Source organism: Ixodes scapularis, unplaced genomic scaffold (genome assembly GCF_016920785.2).
Source record: "Ixodes scapularis isolate PalLabHiFi unplaced genomic scaffold, ASM1692078v2 PGA_scaffold10__122_contigs__length_95168666, whole genome shotgun sequence".
NCBI classification, from domain to species: domain Eukaryota; kingdom Metazoa; phylum Arthropoda; class Arachnida; order Ixodida; family Ixodidae; genus Ixodes; species Ixodes scapularis.
The window spans coordinates 76564247-76589291 of NW_024609836.1; the positions used below are offsets into that span (position 1 = coordinate 76564247).

Below are 25045 nucleotides of genomic sequence, written 5' to 3' on the forward strand. Positions count from 1 at the left end.
GTTCCGTCTGCTTCCTCCTGCCTGGCCCGTTTTACCCTCGCCCTACCTTCTTGAGTTGCGACGGACTATAGTAAAGAGTAAAAATAATTTGTACACACAGATTCCCATACCGTTTCCTCGTCATTTTATTTTCCATCAGCAGTGCACAAATGTGCAATGCGGAAACGGCTCACATGCGACACAAGTGACAAGGACACAATTGGAAAGCGATTTGTAAGCAGTTCGTTACAAATGCAACATAACAGCAACAATTCGGTGCCATATGTTCAGCAACTGGAATGAGTGCGTGAACTAATCAATCTCTAACCTTGCAATAATTCTCACAGGGTGCGGATTCTGTTGCAAAATATTTCTCGGGTCCGAATGTTACAGAAGATGCCAAAAGAGCATCAAAACCTGTCGACAAAAATAAGACCTACTACACAATTGGACTGAGTCCTTGCAAGCAGTATTTGTAAAAAAAATAAAAAATAAATAAATCGTGTTTTTGAATCTTAAAGCATGATGCAAAACCCGAACAATTCAAGCAGACAGTTTAGTGGCATATATGTACTATATACAATTATATTAGCATCCCTTTGCTCCTCTGTTCTATTTCCAAATTTCTCACAAGCTTTCTAACCAAAAAAGAAAAGTGTCAAGTGTCGTAACATTTTGATGGCCAATCATTTGCAGAAAACACAATACAGACACCCTACTATACAGACAAAATTTTCCAAAATGAACTGCACAAATACAGTGATGTCTCGTTACTATGGGCACCTCCGTTCCCGTAAAAGATCGTCCATATAATGAGTTGTCCATAATGACGAGACAAAAAAAGCACGAATTCTCCCAATTTCTCCCCGAAAGTGGTGTTCATATAGCGGGGTCCATATTAAAGAGGCACGACTGTACATGCATTTTGGTCTCGTCGTTACGGATTACTCATATTACGGACGATTTTCGGAAAGAACGGAGGCATCCAAATTCATGTGACATGACAGAAGACGGCCTTGGCTAAAGCCAGTGGCGTCGTGTCACAATACAGTCGAATAAATTATGGCATTTCGGTGCGACCCCAATGTCGTCGCGACTAGCTCAGATGAAAACTTGTTCGCCAGCGAGGCTGTCCGCAAAGGGTTGGACGAGTGACGACGTCGCAAAGTAGAAGATCAGCCCGAACGTGATGGAAATCGGCAGCGCGGGCAACGCCTTCTTGAAGATGGCCAGCAGGAGAAGTGTTAGGCACAAGCCCTGCGAGAGGAGACAAAGTAGAGAAAAAGATACAGGAAAAAACATGGGTTAATTTTGCGAGTCCTGCACCCATGTACCGGGTCTGTTTGAGAAGAAAGAACTGTCTTTTGGCCCGCATAAATAAACTATGAATTGCAGGAAGCTGCAATGACGTTACCTTGATGAAAAGACAAAAGAGAGATCAAATTTCCCCTAGCCAACATCCGCCTAAGCCTATCTGGTGTAGCCGATGGTGTACGGAACGAACGCTTTCGTCATCAAAACGAGAACTGACGTTGTGGGTGCACGTGGCATTTATATCAGTGAAAAACACTTGGGCAGCAAGAAAGAGAATACTGTTTTCCTTCTCGCTAACAAGTTTTTTTTCACTGAAATAAAGCCTAAGGGTGCCTACAATGTCATTTCCTGTTTTGACGATATTTGGCTTAGGTGGATGTCAGCTCCTGAAGAAATTGGGTCTTTTTCTTTTATCTTTTGATTCAGGTAATGTCATGCTCTCAAACTTTCGCAGCCCGTCCCAACCGCTAGCGTTCCTTTCTCACAGAGTTACAGCTTCCTGCAATGTGTAGTTTATTTACATGGGCAAAAAAATGTGGTTCTTTTTTTCTTAGAAACACACAGAACACTGTGCAACACCGTGAGCGCGAATGACACTACGCCGCTTTTCACATTTTACTTCGAGAGGGTTACTGGCGGGCATCAAAATTTACCACTTAGGTTAGTACCCCGACAGGGCACTTTCCACCACTATAGTAGTTTTGATGACAGTCCTTCGATACTAAGAGAAAACCCGTGAAAACCCGTGAAAACCCGAGAAAACCGGCAATGGCCTGATTGCGCTAACGGCATCACAGGGCATACACTAATGGTACAAAAATGAAACTATCATGCCCCAACGGATTCACTGGCTGGTATAAAAATCGTTTGATAAACACGGTAAAAAAAAAAAAAACTAAAACACTGCCTTTTTTTTTTTTGTTGTTGTCATTTTATTACATAGTTTTCATTGAGGGCTACACAATTGGTCCAGTGAGTTCAAACTTTTTTTCATTCCGCCAGAAAAAGAAGCTTTCTCAAAGTCTGCAAAATATGCAGTGATGGCAGCAGTGAGCAGTTTCGGCAACCATTGCGCACACACCTTTGTTATGTGCAATATTCCGTACAGGGTATCGTGCACTCGTTCAGTTGAGATGCCTACGGTCTCGGCAATCTCGACGGTCTTCCATAATGATACCATAAATTTTTCCACCGATTTCTGTCTTCGTGGCCTCAACTGGGCGTCTAGAGTGTGATTCATCTTTGGGGGATATTCAGTCACGTTGAGACTTGTTGATCCAAAAATAAACCGTCTTCAACGCGGGTGCAGAGCCCTCACGAATTTCGTCCAACTGGGCTTTGATCTGTACGTGGAACTGATTTTTATGGGCTCGACAATGAAGTAAACCACCCTGCAGTACTTCCGTTTGGGGAAACGACGACGAGGCGCACTTACGATCAAGATGGCCACGAAGCAGGCGATAGTCGTGTTCCAGTCGCCGTAGGACGAGGCCTTCCCCACCAAGACGCTGTAAAAGATGAAGTCTCCCAGGCCTAGCTTGACTCCTCCTGCAATGCAGCGTAAGCTCGGCAACCAAACACCCCGCAAACCCAATGTTTCTTTTTTTTTTTTTTTTTTCACTCTTTCGATCATTTCTAACTTTGTCATTTCCCCACAGCCAGCACATTTGCTCGACCCTATGCCCCGGTTCACTTTAGAGGAACCATAAAATGAATTTTGGGCTGGGACAAATGATTTTATATTGGGATTTTACTAAGCGCATATCGTTTATTGGGCCAAAAAAAAGAGGGTAGAAAATCAAAGACCCGCTTTTCGGTAGAGCATTTTTTCAAAATAGAGCAGACTATTTTTTTTTTCCTTTCCTTTGAAAGGTAAAACCTTGCTACAACCGCAGTACCCAAAGCACATTGGCCGACCCCAGCCCACGCACTGGACATGAATGCTGCGTCACTCGGCCACAAGTGCTCGTCAACGATCAATCCGTCGACGCATATCTGGATTCGCGTTCGTGGCCAATAGTGCCGTGACGGTGCTTATCATCGCTTGCGAATGACAGGTTCCGTGGTGAAAACCGTGCTGGGAGCTTGGAGTCTTTACATTCAGTGCACAAGCATACGTCACGACAACGTGATTTTTTCAGATAGAAGTTGCAAAATAATTTCATGGCCCCTTTAATTAAGAAAGGAACAAGGTAGAAGTTACAAGACCTTTGTTGGGCGTCAATCAAGAAGGAGCCGGCTAAACCGATTATTATATTTTCTGGACTATATTCTGCAGACAAAACATGTTTAAACAATGATATTTTACGCTGCACAAACTATGTACAGGTGAAAAATACACAAACATATCTTTTTCAGAATTGCTGGGAATCGGTGCGATTGTCGCCCCAGTGTAGCTGTTGAGATCACGCTGCTCAGCTTAAAAAGAGACCCTGGTCTCTAACATTTTTCTGTTATCTCTAATATAATTTATATTAAATTTTCACCTTTGCACTAAGTTCTTGTGATCTTTGCAAGCGTAGGCCCATTCTCTGTAGTCTTCAAGGAAACCTCATCTTTACCACAAATATTTCTGCCCAACTTTTTTACAACACCCCCCTCAAAAATCATACTACAAAGTATGTCAGCATATTCTACAAACAGTAGAAACTGCAACAAAACCATTCTTAAAATTCTAGCATCCTTCTAGGCAAGAGTTATCAGAATTTAAATATTTTCCCCTGATTAACAGAAAAGGTGTATTAAAGTCATTGCCAATTCCAAAATATTGCAGTCTACATTTTGCAGAAATATTAGTCTTTTTGCACTCTCTGATTCATTCAAGTTTATATTAAACTTGCATAAAGTATTCAGATACTTTAGATATTCAGCATAAAGTATTCAAAAGTATTCAGATCAAAAATTTTAGATTTTCAGGTGTCGTGGGCAAAACTTTGTATTGTGATGAGAAAATTAATTCTGTGTAAAAAAGAAAATCTTTTCAAGCAATGCTTGCAAATAGCCCTGATGTGAAACTTTGAATTAATGTAAAATAATAAATATGCATTTCCTTCGCGTAGTACTTACAACGTAGGTCATTTGTGGCTTGCATAGCCTGAATGAAACTTTGAATCGACATAACTATATAAATATGCACTTCCTTGGTGTAGTACTTAAAATAAATGTTGTTTGTGGCTCATAGATCAAGAAAAAGAATGTTTCTAAAAATAACTTTTTATTTTACTTTTTTTTTAAAGATTTTTAAAACTGAAATTGAGCTAGCAAGACACGTCCGTGACGTCAATCTCCCTGCTCTAAACTTCCAACGCACAGCTGATGTCACGGGTGCACTTCGCCGGCTAGTTGTGGTTTGAAGCCATGACATTTGATTGCACCCCATAGCGCGCTATGGGGCCCACTACAAAATGTCAAAATTTCACGTCACCGCTAGGCAATAATGAGGTTGAACATCATTTCTCCAACAACATTATGTCCCAAGAAACAATAATGCAGAAAGCTAATTAAAACATTTTAGTTCATTAGCTAGCTAATTAACCCATTTCGCCTCTTTACTAGTGGCACTCACAGCCCTCGACTTAGCCTCAGAGCAAAAAAAAAAACCCTCACCGTAAGTTCACTTAAAAAAAAAAAATTCTAGTCCTACTAAAAAAGACATTCTGTATAAGGACTGAGCAAAATACATTTTGCGCAACTAACTTTACACGCAGGATTAAGGCGTTAAAAATTTTCTTTTTCGAGTACCCTACTAAATGCAGCAAGGCAGAGTGGGAGAGGGAGAGAGCGGATGAACGACTCACTCTCCTCCTCTTCCTGGCGGGGGAGGTCGTCCACTTCGGGTGCGGACCCCTGTGACGACCCAAGGGCAGCCAGCGTCCCGCTGTTGGCCATGCTGCCCCGCTGCGAGCGCCGGCGGGACCGGCCGCTCCCGCGCATCCGCGGCTGCTCCACTTCCACCGTCGGCTCGTCGTCGCCGGCCGCCGAACGCCGTCGACCCCCAGGGCTAGCCGTGGACCCTGCGGGAGTGGGAAGGTGAACATGATCCCGTGCGGCTGGCCCGCGAACTCGCAGAGCGCCGAATATCCGGTTTCGTAAAGACATGGAGCGCGATGGAGTTCCTCACTGCACAAGCAGTGAGGAAGAGAAAAGAGAACCCAGACCACCGTGTTCCGTGTTCGCTTCTCTTCAATTCCTCACTGCTTGTGCGCCGTTTTTAATATGATGTCATCTTACCAACTAGCTCCCAAATACAACTGTTGTTAACTAACTACATATGGTGCATGTGTTACAAAACAATGTTTTCCCGAAAAATGTGCCTGCAAACATCAGACAAGTGAAAAAAAAAAACACAAATTTGATGTTCCTGTTTAGACGGGGCGCAACTGGTCTGCCGTTAAGGTATGGCAACGCAGGTATATGCTGTAGACGAGAGATTCAGCCAATGCAACGTAGCACTGCTATCCTGGGGTCTTTAACGTGCACCATGCAGTAGTGGTACACGACCGCACACCGGTACGATGTTCATACAGATCGAAACGGACAGGGGTGGGATTGAACCCCAAATGCCTGGGTTCTGCAGCGCAAACTTTCACTCCACGCGTTCCGAGTCACGGTGCGCCAACGCACTCGGCCGCCGATATACCGGATAAGTTATTAGCAGAATGTGGTCCCGTGCAGCACCAACGGCGTTTGGAAACTGCACCCAATGGCACCGCCTTTAAAACTGCCTTGACAATGTCACCATGATGTAATAATGGCTAATCGTTTGCGTGCTAGGAACTGGTGGTTATTTTTCATTTCTGTTTGATAGATACCTGTAACCCACTCCCCTCCACAGTGCCCTTGTGGCCCTGGCGGTATTTTAAATAAGTAAATAAATACACAACATAAGCCTAAGTTTCAAAATTGTTTTAAAAAAATACATTTTTCAATTTTGAGGGTTTCGGTTTTAGAAACTAATTTACACCCTTACACTAAATTTCATAACCATGCGCCAAATAGTTACGTTGATATGAAATATTTTCAACACATTGTGAGGCAGTAACAAAGTAAAGGAGGTCAATATTTGAATGCATTTCTCTCGGTTCCACTTTTTGCTGTAAATTTTATACGGAGCAATCTTTTGTTCGAAGGTAAAATTATTCCGATACCACAACCAAGATGTTTCTGAACTGAAATTTACTGGGAAATCGGGCTATCTACTTTATTTTGTTTTACATTAAAGTCTTCATTGAGAAAATATATGTTTTCAAAAATTGACATAGGACAGATATGCATCTCATATTTTGAAGTAATCACTCTTCTTGAAATATTTACATGTAAGTTATAAAAACTAGATAGCCCGAAGTTCCACATCCCCCACTTTATACTCAAGCAGTTAAAATGGCGCTTAATGGCTTGATTTACATATCATAAATTTGTTAACGAAGAGTGACACATCTTCTTAGGCAGGTATGTAAAGTTGTCCTAGAGAGCTGAAAGTTTGCATGGTACACCTACGTCTGAGGTTAAATCTCTGTTGCAGAGTTCATTCCAATCACTTGAGTAGTTCAGAAGTTCAACCTCTAGCCCTTAAGCCTGCTTGGACGTAATAAAGGCAAATTTTTTGATCTGCTGATTTTTCTAACTGCTCTATTATTCGGACGTTTTTTCGGTCCCTGCGAAGACTGAAACCCAGTCGGCGACTGTACTCATTAACGGAAAACACACTAGAGCTATCTATTGGAGGCCACAAAACACTTACGATCCATATGTATTTTCCCATTTTCAAAAACAAGTCTTTCGTCGTGGACACAAAGTAATCCTCACGAGATCTTCAGCGAGCATTTCTGGTAGATGGCGCATAAATTTGATTTCGCAGATACTGCAAAAACCTTCGGGTCTAGTTCAGAAAAGCGGGTGGGGACTACCCAACAGATGGCGCCAGTGTATTCACTCGCTGTAAGCACTAAGCGTCGTCAAGTCACGAGCCGCCCACTGAGTTGGTCGTTCAATGTCGAGCCGCGCAGCTAAATTACGAGAGGGTGCTGACGCCGTGTCTCGCCCGACCGTGCGTCCCGTAAATGTGGCCGTTTGATTTGCCGCCCGTTCGTGCAACGAAGGTTGAGCGGGGGCACCGCGACATACCCGAAGACGCGTCGCTCTGACTGGCGTGCTGGTTCTGCGAAGAGTAGAAGGGGTCCCTGTCCGCCATCGTCACCACGTTCCACACCATGGCCGCTGCGGAACAAAAACGACCGAGAGAAAAATTAATCTGCCGCGAAAATGCATTGTTGTGCAGTCGAAAACTGCTTTGCTCTTGCAACTGCAAGAAGGTAAATGCTCGCAGACAATTTTTTAATGAAAAGGGGTTCGTTTTCAAATGGGTCGAGGCAATTCTTGATGAGATCCGAGTGTGACACGGATGTTCCTCTACAAAAACTTCGTCATAAGCCGCCATCACTAAGACATGTACTGTAGAAGAACTTGTAAATGGACTAGTTGGTGAACCATCTGAACGTTACGTTGCGCATTACACCCTGCTTCATAACATCATTAAGACATGCAACAGAATTCAACTTCTAAAGAAAACAACGAACATGTACCGATGTCGCAATAAGCAACAACCCCCTACTTTTGAAACGTGGGAAATATAAGCAAAGGACCTATCAAGCACCGGCACCAGTAAACTTACAAGCACACCAAGCTAACTGAGACGCTCCTCCACGTCGGACACTTTTCGAGCAGGCCGGTATGAAGCGGTAAAGCTTTACACGTGCACACTGGTGTTAAGCGGTGAAGCTTGATGCGAGAGCATCGGCACAAAGCAGGCTTGACACAAGTGGCTGCCAGAATTATGTGTTCTCACGCACCCCCTGCTACACCTACGCCGTACAGTAGAACCAAGCAAGGGCACGCCCCACCAAGTGCCCCTTCAGCGTTTCCGCTGTCGGATCCCAACAACCGGCCATCCCCCATTTCTTTCGAGATTATCTCTTGGATGGGTGCTTGCTCGGTAATCTACGATACATACCAGCAAACACCCAACCAGAAACGACGGTAGAAAGACACGCGAAAGACATCCATGACACCCGCCGTCCGGAGAGACAAAGACACTCGCGTGTCGAGGACGTCTCGCAGACAAAGTGCAATTGTGCGGAAGCGACGGCGTGGCCTATGGCCTACACACACCACTCACAGGAATAGATGAGTGCCGGAAAGATGGGCTCGTTGCGCTCCTGGGCTGTTTCCACCAGGATCCGCAGTGGTCCCTTCGGGCACAGCACCGCTATCAAGTCTGCACCCAAATTCAACAATGAGGAAAAGGGGCACCCTTGAGATTCCGCAGATGCAAACGCGACGATTTGCGCAAACACAGGGGTTCTTTCATGCTACAGCGGCAGGATTATACGGCATTATACGGCATACGGCATTAACCAAACAAAATTTTATTTTCTTCACTATATCCGATACTTCGCTAGTACTATATCAGTGTTTGTAATAACGAGGTTGGATTGTATTAGAAGCTTGATATTGGAAGGAAGTGTCTGAGACCTCACACTTGGAGTCTTCATATTGGATGCCTCATTTTGAAAGGCCTCATACAGAAGGCTTTATATTGGAAGCCTGATATTGGAAGGCCTCATACTGGAAGCTTTATACTACAGGGTGAAACAAGGAGACGCCAAGCTCTTTAAATCGACCGGAAAATTCGGTTTCTTAACCCATCGCGCTACGACTTTGTGCAGCGTTGCCCACAGATGGTGCATTTTTTTTGTAAAATTCGTAAAGAGCGAACTTGCCTGAGGAAAAAGTAAAGAAAGAAAAAGGCTTAGCTCCTATGGAAACGCAGCAACGCCACCGGTCTGCAAACAACACGGCGCCGTTTCGCACGGGACACAAGAGATGGCGCAAGCGGTCGCGACGCCAACTGCCGCCAACGAACGAGCAGACGACGCCGAGAGCCGGCCCTTTTGCAGACAAGAAACTGCAGTTCCTTGCGGTTACCGCACCCGTCTTCTTTGTTTCTATGACTGACGCCGCCTGCGGAACGTGCGCCGCTTTTGAGTCGAAAAGATTGTCTGCTAAAAAGGCCTGCTCTCGGCGCCGCATGCTCGTTCGTTGGCGGCGTTTGTTGCGCCATCTCTTGTCTCCCGTGCAAAACGGCGCCATGTTGTTTGCAGACCAGTGGCGTCGCTGCGTTTCCATAGGAGCTAAGCCTTTTTCTTTCTTTACTTTTTCGTTGGGTAAATTCACCCTTTGCAAATTTTACAAAAAAAAATGCACCATCTGTGGGCAACGCTGCACAAAGTCGTAGCGCGATAGGTTAAGAAACCAAATTTTCCGGTCTATATAAAGAGCCTGGCGTCTCCTTGTTTCACCCTGTAGAAGCCTATTGGAAGTCCCATATTGGAAGCCTCACACTAAAAGGCCTCATAATGAAAGGAGGCCTCATATAGTAAGCCTCACACTGAAGGCCTCATTGAAAGCCTCATATTGGAAAAAAGCGTCCCTCATACAGAAGATTTTATATTGGAAGCCTCACATTGGAAGGCCTCATACTGGAAGCTTCATACTAGAAGCCCTGTTGGGGGCCTCACATCAAAACGCCTCGCACGGGAAGGAGGCCTCGCGTATGAAAGCCTCGTATTGAACAAAGGCCTTGTATTGGAAGCCCGACATTGAAAGAGGGAAAAGGGCAGAGACCCCAGACGGAGATGACGCCCAGGACGACCCAGGCGGTCCAGTCGGGGAGGTACTTGATGAAGACGAGTGCCATGAGGGCCGACACCAGGATCAGGTAGGCTTGCTGCAGGAGCAGGGGCCCTTTCCAGTGGATCGAGATCATGCCCACCACCCCGAAGTTCCACATCACCAGAGCCACCGTCAGGTAGTCCATCGGGACGTTGTAGGCACGCAGCACCTCCCTGCATACACACGTTCGACGACACCCATCAAGTGGGAACGCTTCGCTCCCGAAAAAAACACTTTAAAATACCACACGCTTTTGGTGAGGACCATGGTGAAAGATATATATATAGGCGTGGACACCGCGCGCGCATCACTGCTGCCAGATAAAGACCTCTCCTCGCCTCGGTTGCAAGCGGCGCCACCAGATGGCTCCTCGATAAGCTGCTAATGGCAGTCCGTCACGAGCCCAGTATTCCGTGCTTCTCTATGGGAGACACGCTCATTTTTAAAGCCACTTTCTGCGTGCGCCACCACGTCACATAGAACTCGGCACTTGCGCTACGCACATTGCTTAGACACTGCTTCATCACTGACCCTAGTTTCGTGCCGGCATCAATAACAGTTTTACGAATGTGTTCAAGCCGAGAGATCTCTGGCACGGCATTCGAGCCAGCACTTGTCCAGGTCAGAGCAGACGCTCCGAGTGGAAAGGGTGCACACCAAAATGCCACGGGTGCAAGAAACTTTTTTTTTTCCTCTCTCGTTTGCGTTGTGTAGACAGCGGAGGCGCAGTCGGCTAAGGCCACTCTGGCGCGCGCAGAGAGGGCTTTATTTGGTCAATCGCGTCGCAGCGTTCGCCGTGCCACGTGTCCTCAACTATATATATGGGTGGTTTCATCTCAAATCGTGCAGGCAAAAAGGGTCCAATTTTTAATTTCGATGAAAAAAATATATGTTATGGCGCCGTTTCTAAAACCGCAGTCGACACAAACCGCAAGTTCGTCGGATTTTTTGTTCTCGACTTACAAATTTTTAAAGAGGCCGCGGCGAAAAGCAGTGTTTTTCACACCCGTCGTGGGTCGGATGTTTCGCTTGATCTCCCGCCCTGGATTTTCAGTCCACATTATATTATATTTTTTCAAGCACTCTGTGGACACATTTAAAAGGCTCCAATACCATAAAATAATTTTAGGCGTTTTGCTTTTGTTTTGCAAAAATGTCAAAAACGCACCCTCGGTCAATTGTTGACGAAGTTTGACAATTAATTACTGGCGATCTACTTGGGTTACATCGATAATTTTTATGTCCACGGAGAGCACAAAACACATTCTTTATATGTATTATAAAATAACTCGGCTGTATCAAATATTCTTTTTGTTACGTTTACGTTAATGTTATGTGAAAACCAAAAAGTACCATTTTTGAAATTGATTTTCTCAAAAAACCCATTTTTTATTTTTTTTATTTTTTGTTAAAATGTAGATTTGATAGTTTTCTACGCGAAAACTAAGTCGAGAAAGTGTATATTTTGTTTGTGTGTTCTACATTTAAGCATCTATATCGTACAAAAACGTGTTTTTACGGCTCGAAATGGACTTGCGAATTGCGCGTCTTCACAAGCTTGGAAATAGTTTTTTTCTTTTTTTCAACGTTCCCACATAAAAATGAAATACAGTATTTCCACCCTGTTATATTTATTGATTATTTAAATTTTATTATAGGCGGCAAGCTACATCGGAGGAGTTCCAAAAAGAGAAAGCAACACTTCTTAACAGACCAGCAGGTGTCGTTAATTTTTTACGTGTAGGAGTCGGTAGACGTCGTATTGATTCGGGGCCCTCATTGACCTGCATGAACGTCCCGCCCTTTCGGAGCCAGCAGATGACCACGACTTTTCGCGCTCGTTGTGTTAGATGGGACGGCCCGTGACAGTAAAGCGAGCAGCGCACCCTGTGTCACGAGGAGTGAAATGGTACGATTGTGTCGTTGACGCGGCGAACAGTGACAGCCACCCAGGAGGAGTCAGTCAGAGTATTGCACAAGGGAAAGCAAAGGAATCGTTGCCTGAAAGGATGAGGACACCACGGCCTTACAATATCGACGGTCAACAACTGTTCTGCCAGCCAAAACAACGCCGCGTGCGCGCTAAAACCGGCGGCGCGGGACAGAAATCCCTTAAACGCACACACGAAGATGGGCCGGTTTCGTTAGGGAGGGGAAATTTGAAAGCAGCCATCCGTGCATGCGTGAAACGATACCGCCTGTTTGCCCTAGCTTCGAGCGCCCTATCCTTACCTTGAAACGGTCGTGCTCTCTCTCTCTCTCTCCGGGGAGATCCGATAGCACCGAAGGGTTATCTATTAAACTTGACGAAGAAAACGAGAAGGGACTGTTTAAGTTTAATTATCCCCACCAACCCGCTCGTTCTGTCCTTATAAAGGGTTATCTCTTTTGGAAACAGCAAAGCCCGGAGATTGACATTAAAACGAGCGTGTTGGTAAATATACTTGTGTTTGTATTCTGCCCGGAGACTAGTTGGGTCGAAGTCAGCCTCCTTGTCAACTATAACCGTCTGTGAAGAGTGGGCTTCTCCCGAGATGAAAAGTTAGCGCCGTCTGACGTGTTCTTTTGAAAAATGGAAGGGGAAAGAGAAAGTTTGAGTAACTGCAGAAACGACCTCGAAAGCTCCTCTCCCGATATGAAGCTTGAGGCATAGTCTCGGTTACCTTCTCGCGCATCGCCTGCTCGAATCTATTCTTCACTTTCTTTCTCACAGCCACTGTTCCGCACAACCGTCGTGGATGTGCGTAATAGAGGGAGGAACAGATTCAAGCATCATTTGGACGCCGTCATCCTGCCAGACTTCAGTGTCGTGGGACCGACTCGTGTGTGTTTCTTCGCCCCGCTGAACTTTGTTTCTCGGGTGCAGTTTTTTCTGAACGTTTTTTTTTTTCAATGTTTTCTTACTAACTGTTTGTTAGCACTGATCAGTTGTTGGGTTTATTTCGTCATGGCGTAGCTGCCTGGCGGTGATGTAGAGAGCGTGTTCGCACGCATTTGGTTGCGTCCCGTTTAGGGAATGCCCGGAGGAGTTGGTTTTTGTTCTTGCCATGTGCGGCTGAGTTTTCTCATCTTTATTAAATTTTTGATTTTTTTTTGTTTTTGTTTTACCTTTACGTGTCGTCAACTTCTTTGACTGACTCTCCACCAGGCGTGGACCTATCGCCTTGCCGCCGCTCGAACCTAAATACTTTATTTTTTTTTAACGCAATTTTCGTTAAGATCGGAGTTGGGCAATTTAATTCCTATTTATTTATTTTTATTTTCTACCCCTCTCCATGACACACTCTCTGTGTGTTTCGGACCGTTTCTGTGTCACCACATTTGTGTATTACGGAAGTGAAAGGACATTCCCTGGTGACATGTGCGATGTGCGGTGAACAAACCCCCAGTGTTTGGTTTCGGAAAGAATTGTATATAATATATCGACGATGTGGTGACTTTCTTTGTCTTAGTAATATGACAGCTAATAGCTAGTCGTGCTAGTTTACTGTGAAAGGTTTATAAATCGAAACAATACAACGTCTGTGCCTTTTGGTTATTGAAAGTCTACTAGGCCTGCTGATTTGGTTAGATATGTATCTCCTGGTTCCCGCTCTTATCAAAACATACATAAAAATTCAATACCATAAAATCCGTTTATAATTGATTACAAAATGCAGAAGAAAATTTAAGAAAACTTTTTCACAATTAATAGAGACGCATGGGTCGCTATGTCTGACTTAAGTCTTGCAAAACAAAGACGTCTTTTTTCCGATATTGAGGCCTAAATATAAAACATACAAACAAAATATACACTTTCTAGGCTTTATTTTCGTGTAGACAACTATCATATCTACATTTTAACAAAAAATAAAAAAAATAAAAAATGGGTTTTTTGAGAAAATCAATTTCAAAAATGGCACTTTTTGGTTTTTGCATAATATTAACGTAAATGTAACGCAAAATATATTTTATACAGCCGAAGCATTTTATAATACATATAAAGAGCGTGTTTTGGGGTCTCCGTGGACATAAAAAATATTGGTGTACCCCAAGTAGATCGCCAGTAATTAATTGTCAAAGTTCGTCAACAATTGACCGAGGAGGCGTTTTTGACATTTTTACAGAAAAAAAGCAAAACGCCTAAAATTATTTCATGGCATTGGAGCATTTTAAATGTGTACACAGAGTGCTTGAAAAAAGTTAATATAATGTGGACTGAAAATCCATGGCGGGAGATCAAGCGAAACATCCGACCCACGACAGGTGTGAAAAACACTGCTTATCGCCGCGGCCTCTTCAAAAATTCATAAGTTGAGAACAAAAAATCCGACGAGCTTGCGATTTGTGGCGACTGCGGTTTTAGAAACGGCGCCATAACATATATTTTTTTCATTGAAATTAAAAATTCAACCTTTTTTGCCTGCACGATTTGAGATGAAACCACCCATATATATATGGGTGGTTTCATCTCAAATCGTGCAGGCAAAAAGGGTCGAATTTTTAATTTCGATGAAAAAAATATATGTTATGCCGCCGTTTCTAAAACCGCAGTCGACACAAACCGCAAGTTCGTCGGATTTTTTCTTCTCGACTTATGAATTTTTAAAGAGGCCGCGACGAAAAGCAGTGTTTTTCACACCCGTCGTGGGTCGGATGTTTCGCTTGATCTCCCGCCATGGATTTTCAGTCCACATTATATTATCTTTTTTGAAGCACTCTGTGGATACATTTAAAAGGCTCCAATACCATGAAATAATTTTAGGCCTTTTTCTTTTTTTCTGTAAAAATGTCAAAAACGCCTCCTCGGTCAATTGTTGACAAACTTTGACAATTAATTACTGGCGATCTACTTGGGTTACACCGATATTTTTTATGTCCACGGAGAGCCCAAAACACGCTCTTTTTATTTATTATAAAATGCCTTGGCTGTATAAGATATCCTTTGAGGTACATTTACGTTAATATTATGCAAAAACCAAAAAAGTACCATTTTTGAAATTGATTTTCTCAAAAAGCCCATTTTTTATTTTTTTTATTTTTTGTTCAAATGTAGATATGATAGTTCTCTACACGAAAATCAAGCCTAGAAAGTGTATATTTTGTTTGTATGTTCTACATTTAAGCATCAATATCGTACACAAACGTGTTTTTACGGCTCGAAATGGAGTTGCGAATTGCGCGTCTTCACAAGCTTGGAAATAGTTTTTTCTTTTTTTAAACGTTCCCACATAAAACTGAAATACAGTATTTCCACCCTGATATATTTATTGATTATTTAAATTTTATTATAGGCGGCAAGCTACATCGGAGGAGTTCCAAAAAGAGAAAGCAACACTTCATAACAGACCAGCAGGTGTCGTAAATTTTTAACGTGTAGGAGTCGGCAGACGTCTTATTGATTCGGGGCCCTCATTGGCCTGCATGAACGTCCCGCCCTTTCGGAGCCAGCAGATGACCACGACCTTTCGCTCTCGTTGTGTTAGATGGGACGGCCCGTGACAGTAAAGCGAGCAGCGCACCCTGTGTCACGAGGAGTGAAATGGTACGATTGTTTCGTTGACGCGGCGAACAGTGACAGCCACCCAGGAGGAGTCTGTCAGAGTATTGCACAAGGGAAAGCAAAGGAATCGTTGCCTGAAAGGATGAGGACACCACGGCCTTACAATGTCGACGGTCAACAACTGTTGTGCCAGCCAAAACAACGCCGCGTGCGCGCTAAAACCGGCGGCGCGGGACAGAAATCCCGCAGACGCACACACGAAGATGGGCCGGTTTCTTTAGGGATGTGGGGAAATTTGAAACCAGCCATCCGTGCATGCGTGAAACGATACCGCCTGTTTGCCCTAGCTTCGAGCGCCCTATCCTTACCTTGAAACGGCCGTGCTCTCTCTCTCTCTCTCTCCGGGGAGATCCGATAGCACCGAAGGGTTATCTATTAAACTTGAGGAAGAAAACGAGAAGGGAGTGTTTAAGTTTAATTATCCCCACCAACCCGCTCGTTCTGTCCTTATAAAGGGTTATCTCTTTTGGAAACAGCAAAGCCCGGAGACTGATATTAAAACGAGCGTGTTGGTAAATATGCTTGTGTTTGTATTCTGCCCGGAGACTAGTTGGGTCGAAGTCAGCCTCCTTGTCAACTATAACCGTTTGTGAAGAGTGGGCTTCTCCCGAGATGAAACGTTAGCGCCGGCTGACGTGTTCTTTTGAAAAAGGGAAGGGGAAAGAGAAAGTTTGAGTAACTGCAGAAACTACCTCGAAAGCTCCTCTCCCGATGTGAAGCTTGAAGCATAGTCTCGGTTACCTTCTCGCGCATCGCCTGCTGGAATCTATTCTTCACTTTCTTTCGTACAGCCACTGTTCCGCACAGCCGTCCTGGATGTGCGTAATAGAGGGAGGAACAGATTCGAGCATCATGTGGACGCCGTCATCCTGCCAGACTTCAATGTCGTGGGACCGACTCGTGTGTGTTTCTTCGCCCCGCTGAACTTTGTTTCTCGAATGCGATTTTTTCTGAACGTTTTTTTTTTTTTTGTTTTTTTTCAATGTTTTCTTATTAACTGTTTGTTAGCACTGTTCAGTTGTTGGGTTTATTTCATCATGGCGGAGCGGCCTGGCGGTGATGTAGAGAGCGTGTTCGCACGCATTTGGTTGCGTCCCGTTTAGGGAATCCCCGGGGGAGTTGGTTTATGTTCTTGCTATGTGGGGCTGAGTTTTCCCGTCTTTATTAAATTATTGATTTTTTGTTTTGTTTTACCTTTACGTGCCGTCGACTTCTTTGTCTGACTCTCCACCAGGCGTGGACCTATCGCCTTGCCACCGCTCGAACCTAAATACTTTTTTTTTTTTTTTTTTTAACGCAATTTTCGTTAAGATCGGAGTTGGGCAATTTAATTCCTATTTATTTATTTTTATTTCCTACCCCTCTCCAGGACACACTCTCTGTGTGTTTCGGACCGTTTCTGTGTCACCACTTTTGTGTATTACGGAAGTGAAAGGACATTCCCTGGTGACCTGTGCGATGTGCGGTGAACAAGCCCCAGTGTTTGGTTTCGTAAAGAATTGTATATAATATATCGACGATGTGGTGACTTTCTTTGTCTTAGTAATATGACAGCAAATAGCTATTCGTGCTAGTTTACTTTGAAAGGTTTATAAATCGAAACAATACAACGTCTGTGCCTTTTGGTTATTGAAAGTCTACTAGGCCTGCTGATTTGGTTAGATATGTATCTCATGGTTCCCGCTCTTATCAAAACATACATAAATATTCAATATTACAAAATCCGTTTATAATTGATTACAAAGTGCAGAAGAGAATTCAAGAAAACTTTTTCACAATTCATAGAGACGCATGGGTCGCTATGTCTGACTTAGGTCTTGCAAAACAAAGACGTCTTTTTCCGATATTGAGGCCTAAATATAAAACATGCAAACAAAATATACACTTTCTAGGCTTGATTTTCGTGTAGAGAACTATCATATCTACATTTGAACAAAAAATAAAAAAAATAAAAAATGGGTTTTTTGAGAAAATCAATTTCAAAAATTGTACTTTTTGGTTTTTGCATAATATTAACGTAAACGTACCGCAAAGGATATTTTATACAGCCAAGGCATTTTATAATAAATAGAAAGAGCGTGTTTTGGGCTCTCCGTGGACATAAAAAATATCGGTGTAACCCAAGTAGATCGCCAGTAATTAATTGTCAAAGTTCGTCAACAATTGACCGAGGAGGCGTTTTTGACATTTTTAAAGAAAAAAAGCAAAAGGCCTAAAATTATTTCATGGTATTGGAGCCTTTTAAATGTGTCCACAGAGTGCGTCAAAAAAGATAATATAATGTGGACTGAAAATCCATGGCGGGAGATCAAGCGAAACATCCGACCCACGACGGGTGTGAAAAACACTGCTTTTCGCCGCGGCCTCTTTAAAAATTCATAAGTCGAGAAGAAAAAATCCGACGAACTTGCGGTTTGTGTCGACTGCGGTTTTAGAAACGGCGGCATAACATATATTTTTTTCATCGAAATTAAAAATTCGACCCTTTTTGCCTGCACGATTTGAGATGAAACCACCCATATATATATCTCACACCCTGGTGAGGGTAAAGGGCTGTCTGCACAGGACACGACAGATGCTGCGCACGGCGAAGAAAGGGTATACTTCTCTCGAAAAACGCAAAAGCTGCTACGTGCCCGTCCGCTTTTTGTTCAAACTCTGACCGTGCAAACGATGCGGCCTTCCTCCTTGCTTTTCGCTGTCACCCCTTCCCCTTTCTCGCTTTCGGGACATTTGGGAGGCTGACAGCTACGGCGCAGGCCTTGACAACAGCGGGTAGACTGCGAGGGTGGCTGTCTGGACCCACGTGATGAGGATGCTCTAGGCCTCAGTCCAAAGACGAAATGAAGGGAAACTTTTCCTCCGCCAAAAAGAATGTGCAAAAGCATTCTGGAAACCGGAGAAAGCTTTCACTTCCAGTATGGCATGTGTCGCGATTTTAGAAAGCCCGTCCTGTTTGGACAGACCCTGACCTGGCAGAAACGCAAGATGCAAAAGCATTACGACCGCCAAATCCTTCAAGCTTTAGCGGGATGTAAGCCCATTCCTCTGAATCACGTGAGGCCTATCCATTCCTCGCACACCGAGAGAAAAGGCGAGAACAAGAAAGTAGAAGACTGCCGGAACACTGCATCTATGGTTGTCTAAATTGTGTGTCGAAACATAAAAATTGCAGTACTCTTCTTTTTTTTTTTTTTTTATCTGGAAAGAAACACATATTTTGCCAGCGTGCCCTCAAGTAGGTTCACTGGCTTTTCCAGATGCAACTTTTGTGACCAACTCCTATCACGCTGAGTGCATGCGACTCAATGTGCCGAAGACAATGCCAAAGCATTGCGTCGAGGCCTTACGCACCCACCCGAGATAGATGTATGCGAAGAGGAACACTAGCAGCAGCGAGGACACAATGAGCCAGGCGTGAATCACCTGCAAATGACAGACAACAAAAGTGCTCTGAACAAGATTTCCTACAAACCCAACTACGCTTGGAATTCTCGACGACCAGCCCCGTAACAGCCACGGCCACTTGGTCGTTCTAGAAAAAGGAATGCATGTACTTACGGAACACGTGTACATACCCAAAAGTTGCAACCTGCTTTTTTTTTAGTCATCTGTCCTCCATTTAGGGCAACCCATCTCGCAAGATGTTATGGCAGCTCAGTTTTCTTGCCACCCATAATTTCTTATACTAAATGTTAGCATAAATTATGTATTGTCACTTTCCCAGCATCCACAATTTCCTTCCGATATTAGCAAAAAGATAGGGATAGTCAACAGAAGGCCTCAGCAAGTTTCCCAATGTATTACATATCCCTTTTCTGATTGCTGTCCCAAATTTTTCCCAATATTAGGGCAAATTACGTATGTATAGTCACCTTTCAACCATCTCAATTTCTCCCGATATTATTAGAAAAGGTGAGGGATAGCCTACAGAGAGCCTCGGTAGATTTCATAACGTTGAGTTCCTTTTTAGTTTGCCCGTTTTCTGTTTGCTGTTCCAAATTTCCCTCAATATTAGGGTAAATTATGTATGTAGTCACTTGTCAACTGTCTCATTTTTCTCCAGATATTATCACCTCAGCAAGCTCTCTGACCAACGAAAAAGGAAAAAAATAGGACGAAAGAGAGGGGGAGTGCACTCACCTTGTAGCAGCGGAACTTGTACAGCAGAATGAGCAGGATGGTCATGACCACTATGACACCCATGAGGATGAAGGCGTTGGCAAACGATTGCCACACCTTGGTGCCCGTGTCCACCGTCTGGTCCGTAAACGGAGTGTACACCCTGGACAAAGAAGAACGCCACATAAATGACATCAGCGCGCCCGACTTCCTAAAACACTTTGGGATTTGACGCTGCTCTGGAAACGAGTGTCTCTGTGCAACACACCACTACTGTGCTAAGCACTCTAAAGCAGTGGTTCTCAACATGAAGATCCACAGACCATTTGGGGTCCCCAAAAGCCCCCCGACCGTCAGTCAAGCCGAGCAATCAAACTTTTATTTTTATTTCTTGCTGATGCTGGCTGTCCCTCAGAGGTAAATAAACCAAACCACACGCACAGAGTGAGTAGGGTTGATATTCTCCATTTCACAGCTTCAAAGTTGGTTGGTTCGATGTGCGGGCCAGACTACAATGTTAAACACACTACAGTCAAATACCGGGGAATCACCCACCCCAGTTTCACTAAAAACTGGGTTAACCTAGACATGGGTGCTTGTCCAATCAAATCGGATGCTTAACGTTTGCAGAATTTCCAAGTTTGGGGAATGTTAATAGCACTTGAAGGAAGCACGTGCTTTCGCGGTATTTTACGGTAGTCGTATGCATTCCGAGCAGCGTACTGGAACGTCACCGGTTGAGAACCACTGCCCTAAAGACATGCACGTGCAGCTGTGGACAGAGGCAGCTGGAACGCAACAGCATGATTAGTAGTAGCTCACGTCGACGAAATTATACCCCGTTTCACATATGGTGACAATGCTGCCGAAGTTGGTGGCACGAGCATGTGGCCTGATCTAGCACACGATCTGCACCGATCGGACAAGCGCGTTACAATTGGATGCTAGATTAAGCAATGTGCTTGGGTGAGCAGCTTTGTCGCCCACCATATGCACAAAGCCACATAAATGATGATGTCATATAAAATTCAGAAAAAAGAAGGATCCGCCCAATGCTGCGTGTGAAACACCCTCCGTTGTGTGCTGTGTTTCCCATCTGACACTGCATCTTCCAAAACCCCACACGCGGCTTGTGCACCCTTTTACTGAGCTTTCCAACGGCTGTTCTAAAACTCCAAAAGATTAGACGAATATGGTGTATGAATATGAATGTGTGTTTTTTTTTCTTTTTTCTAAGTACAATCTACGAAGTCTACAACAGACCAACTGGAGGTAAAAATGGAGCTTTGTTCTTTCTGTCGATATTTGGCATTTCGAGATGATAAGTCACGACAAAGCCCACCTCTGTAGACCACTATGACACCCTCCAGTTTTTTGTATGTTTTTTTTCTTTTTTTTTGGGGGGGGGGGGGGGGGGGAAGGGGGGGAGGGTCATCTTATCTCGAGCACAAGTAGAGGCCCCCAAAAAAACGGGGGGGGGGGGGGGGGGGGGGGGGGGGGGGTATTAGTGCTTTTTTCGATAACATTATTAACATGTACACATCTTATTTTTTTTAACCAATGTAAGCGGCCATATCCAAAATATTTGTGCAACAGAAAGATGAGCGAGTTGCATCTAGAAATAGTATAGCGTTTCATCAATTAAATAAAACATTAAACCTCATAACATTAAAAAAAAAAGTGCATCTTTTTTTTATAAAACTATCTTCTATAACACGCAACGGCAACAAAACTTCTTTTATGGTCTTCATGCCTTTCATCTCATATTGATAACTTGTATAAAGCTGCCATTCGTCATTGAAGTCTAGATATGTTTTTTTTTTCTATTCTTTCGCACCCAACATCAGCACAAAGTGGAACTGCCTAACCCCCTCCATTGCCTCCATTGAAAACGTTTCATCCCTCAAGACCGCCACAACCAAACACCTTACTAATCCTGCGTTTTTTCCTTCGGAATGTTGTCGCTATCCGAACAATGTACATCTAATTACACCTTTTACGATAGTGTTTCATACCCACCCTCCCTGCAATGCCCCCTGGACACTGAAAGCTTCGAGATAAACAAAAAGAGAAATAAAAAGTCACACCCAAACACCACCTCCTCGAATTACCGCCTGTTCCGTTTAATGCGACGTAACTCGTCGGACAAGCACGCCCCTAAATTTTGGCCACGCGCAGAGGTATTGACGACTTCTTTGCAAGCCAGCATCCTTCTATAGACCCTTTTACTGTTTACAAACACAAGCCGTCTTACAAACACAACACGTTTACAAACACAAGGCGGGCCTGGGTTAGGTCCGATCAGGTAGGTACCCCATCAGGTCGGACCCAGGTCGGGCCTAAAAAAAAGCAGGCCCGCAAAGAGCTCTGTAGTCGTTCAGAGAACAAGGATGCTGGGGCGTATCTTCCGAACACCCGGCTTTCGGCCTGCACTCGACGGCCCCTGCCGCACACTCGGGGCACACAAGATTCTAATGCGTCATCAAAGGAAGGAAGCTCCTCCTAGAAACGGGAGGACTCTACCTTCTCCCTGATGTCCTCACCTCGTCAGCGACCATGGCGAGAAGTATCAAGAATCTAAAACGTTGCCACAATCTGTCCTCCCACGAGTCATAACTTGTTCTAAAAGGCCTCGCAAACCCGCGCCCCCGGACAGACTCACAGGTAGGTGTTGGTGTGCCTGTAGAAGCTGATGGAGCTGATGGTGGCCACTACCACCAGCATGCAGAGGGAGACCGGCACGAAGAGGCGGATGACGTGCTTGGCCCCGTACTTGAGCTCCTCCTCCTCCTCTTCCGTCCCGCTCTCTCCCCAGGCACGCCCTCCGCCCCCAGACGCCGGCTGCAGGTCCACCTCTGTGCCCTCGCGGCTCGCCGAGCCGTCCGAGAACGCCACCTCCACCTCGTCGTCTGCCGGCTGGACAGTGGCGGACGGCGACACGGTCACAACGCCTGGACGCTCTTTCGTCCACCATGTACTCCTCCTCGTGCCAAAAACAACGGAGTTTGCAGCATTCAAAATTGAGCGCAGCAGAGTTCTCTACCATAACTTGAAGTGCTTCGAGCTACAGTCATGTCTCATTAGTATGCGGAGCGCAAGTTTGTATGCGGCGTCGTTCTGACATCACCGCAACCCCTGCGCAAGCAGCAGACGACTTGCTCTCCAAATAAACCTCAACAATATGGACACGAAATTACTTTATTTTCTGAGCAAAAATTTATCCTTGGGGTACTGAAAGGAAATTCCAGCACCAGTTTTATTGTCTAAATGTCAACTACGGTAGACAAAATTTCCGGGGGAGAACTGGATAAATGCAGTGATGTCTCTATGTCCCCTTACATAGACAACACTTTCGGGGACGAACTGGGTAAAAACATGCATTTTTGTCTCATTATTATGAAAAACAAACAAAAAAAAAAACTTGCATTATGGACGCTTTTTTTGGGAAAACAGAGGTGTCCACATTAACGAGACATCACTGTAGATGTATTTTCGGCTCGTTTATTAAGGACGATTTTTGATGAGGACAGAGGTGTCCACATTAATGTGACATCACTGCATCTTCTTTTGGTGCCCGATTCGTAAGCTCTATTACAACAGTTGTTTCTTGTGTACTTCTTTTCTTTAAACCACAGGTCGCTTTTATTATTTATGGGGTCTCCAAGGAGCACATATCACATGCCAGGAAGTGTTGTGATGTGTTCCGTGTGGCATCCTGTGCCACTCCAGAATATTTCTGATTGGATACGCTCCATTTTGGTGCATTCATAGCACAAATATAGGACACGCCAAAAGACAAAGCGGTGGTGTGGCGCAGAGGTTAGCATACCTGACTACGCATTTCCGACATCTCTACTAAAGAATTTGGGGGAAGAAGAGGAAATTACCCCTTCCTCTCCCCATCTCCTGGACTCATCTCAGGTTAATATGCAATATAGGGTGTTTTCACCAACATAATTTCATTCTTTTGAGCTGTCTGGCATGTGCCGAAGGCGAGTATTGTAAGGATTTACAGGACCCCTCATATGCGTGGAGCACAGAAGCTTACAAGTCTTACCACGCTGACATCTCAACAGGTTGCGATGTAATCCTCCAAATTAGTAAATTTGTTAGAAAAAACAAGCTAACAACAAAATGGTGGATTGACGTCATGTGAAAACGCCAAAAGCTGCACCAGCTCACCAGCACCGTTTACTTCATTCTTTACGCGGGAAGAGAGCAATGCGCTTACGTTTCAGAAGGCAGTAGAACCTACTATTTGGCTTGCTACGCAATAAAACATTCAACCTTTTTTCTTTATTTTTTTTTTTTGCAAAGTATTTGGTTTTACGTTTTTTTTTTTTTTTTTTTTTGTCGTCGTCGTTTAAAAAAGGGGGAGTCAACGAACGAACGATACTGTGTGTACAAAGCTGATTGTTTGTTTTAGCCACGATCGGCTGAATATGTAGGCGAGTTGGGTTTACAAAAACAAGGAGGGTAATAAAAACTCACTTTCCAGAGAATGGTGGTTCGTTCGTTTACGCTCGGCAAAACTTTTAAGAGAGTGCGAAAACTCACCGCTTTCGGAAGTAAACGAGCATGATCGGTACCGTCCATCCCAAATTTAATTATCGTAATAATTATTTCTTCGGCCTTCCTATGCGATTGGTAGCGCGCTATCTTGGTCACTCGAAATAAAACGAGATAAAGGTGGGCGGCGACGAAAGAAAGGCAGGAAATGCGTAAGCAGCACTCAATGGAGGGCACGCACAAACACAAACAAAAAGGATCTTCTCACATGAGCTTCAACATCGCGGCGTTTGTGATGGGCGTTTGACGTCTCGAACTTGCCGAACTTGACAGGTGCCGCGTACGTCGAGGCCGATTCCATCAGGCAAATGTACTCGTTCGTTGATTCGGAGTCACTTGCGAGCATGCACCGATTGTATTCCTTTTTTTCGCTTAAAGTCAAGTTTCACGGCATCTTCTCAGAAAGGAACCGATCCATTAAACCACCGTCTTCGCGAACGCCATAGCCGCCGACGCTCACAAAGTTTTTAAAGATGGCGGACGCACACTTCCGGCCACTGTGCTTCCGGCCTAAACGTAAGCGTCAGTTTCCGCCGTTTCCGCGGTTTCCGCCGTTCCGGACGGACTAAAAGTGTTGATGTGGTTGAAATTGATTTCATTAACTAATCAATCACGCTTGAAATAGCACTTAAGGTAAACAAAAATATAACTTTGCCTCAAGTTTGCCAGTAACAAATGGCCCAGTGGCGCTCAATCCCAAACCAAAACACAAAAAAAAAAAAAAAAAAAAAAACAGCAATACATTGCGCTTGATATGTATGCATTTTAGGACATATTTAGGGCTTAAAG

General features: G+C 44.3%; 1 protein-coding gene across 3 annotated transcripts; it reads right to left on the reverse strand.

Annotated features, from left to right (window-relative positions):
* Window positions 1-107: 107 nt before the first annotated feature.
* LOC8035070 (presenilin-1) lies at window positions 108-24742 on the reverse strand. Of its 3 annotated transcripts, none has more exons than XM_029989875.4 (10): window positions 24465-24742; window positions 22350-22603; window positions 19709-19850; window positions 18924-18991; window positions 9976-10196; window positions 8468-8566; window positions 7417-7509; window positions 5091-5306; window positions 2729-2841; window positions 108-1236 (listed from the first exon to the last, which is right to left on the reverse strand). In XM_029989875.4, the coding sequence occupies exons 1-10, from the start codon at window positions 24600-24602 to the stop codon at window positions 1081-1083; spliced, it is 1500 nt and encodes a 499-aa protein (XP_029845735.1). In that variant the 5' UTR covers window positions 24603-24742; the 3' UTR covers window positions 108-1080. The 3 variants fall into 3 exon arrangements, with proteins under 3 accessions (XP_029845735.1, XP_029845737.1, XP_029845736.2); XM_029989877.4 differs by having other exon boundaries at window positions 24245-24721; XM_029989876.4 differs by lacking the exon at window positions 24465-24742 and adding an exon at window positions 24179-24332.
* Window positions 24743-25045: the final 303 nt, after the last annotated feature.

Excerpts from the sequence above, each read along its gene's own strand:
- LOC8035070 (XM_029989875.4), bottom strand. The coding sequence starts at position 24,602 with ATGCTCGCAAGTGACTCCGAATCAACGAACGAGTACATTTGCCTGATG. Across the intron at positions 10,197-18,923 it reads TTCGCATACATCTATCTCGG|GGAGGTGCTGCGTGCCTACA; the intron begins GTGGGTGCGTAA and ends GTGTGTATGCAG. Across the intron at positions 2,842-5,090 it reads CCGCCAGGAAGAGGAGGAGA|GAGGAGTCAAGCTAGGCCTG; the intron begins GTGAGTCGTTCA and ends GCTGCATTGCAG.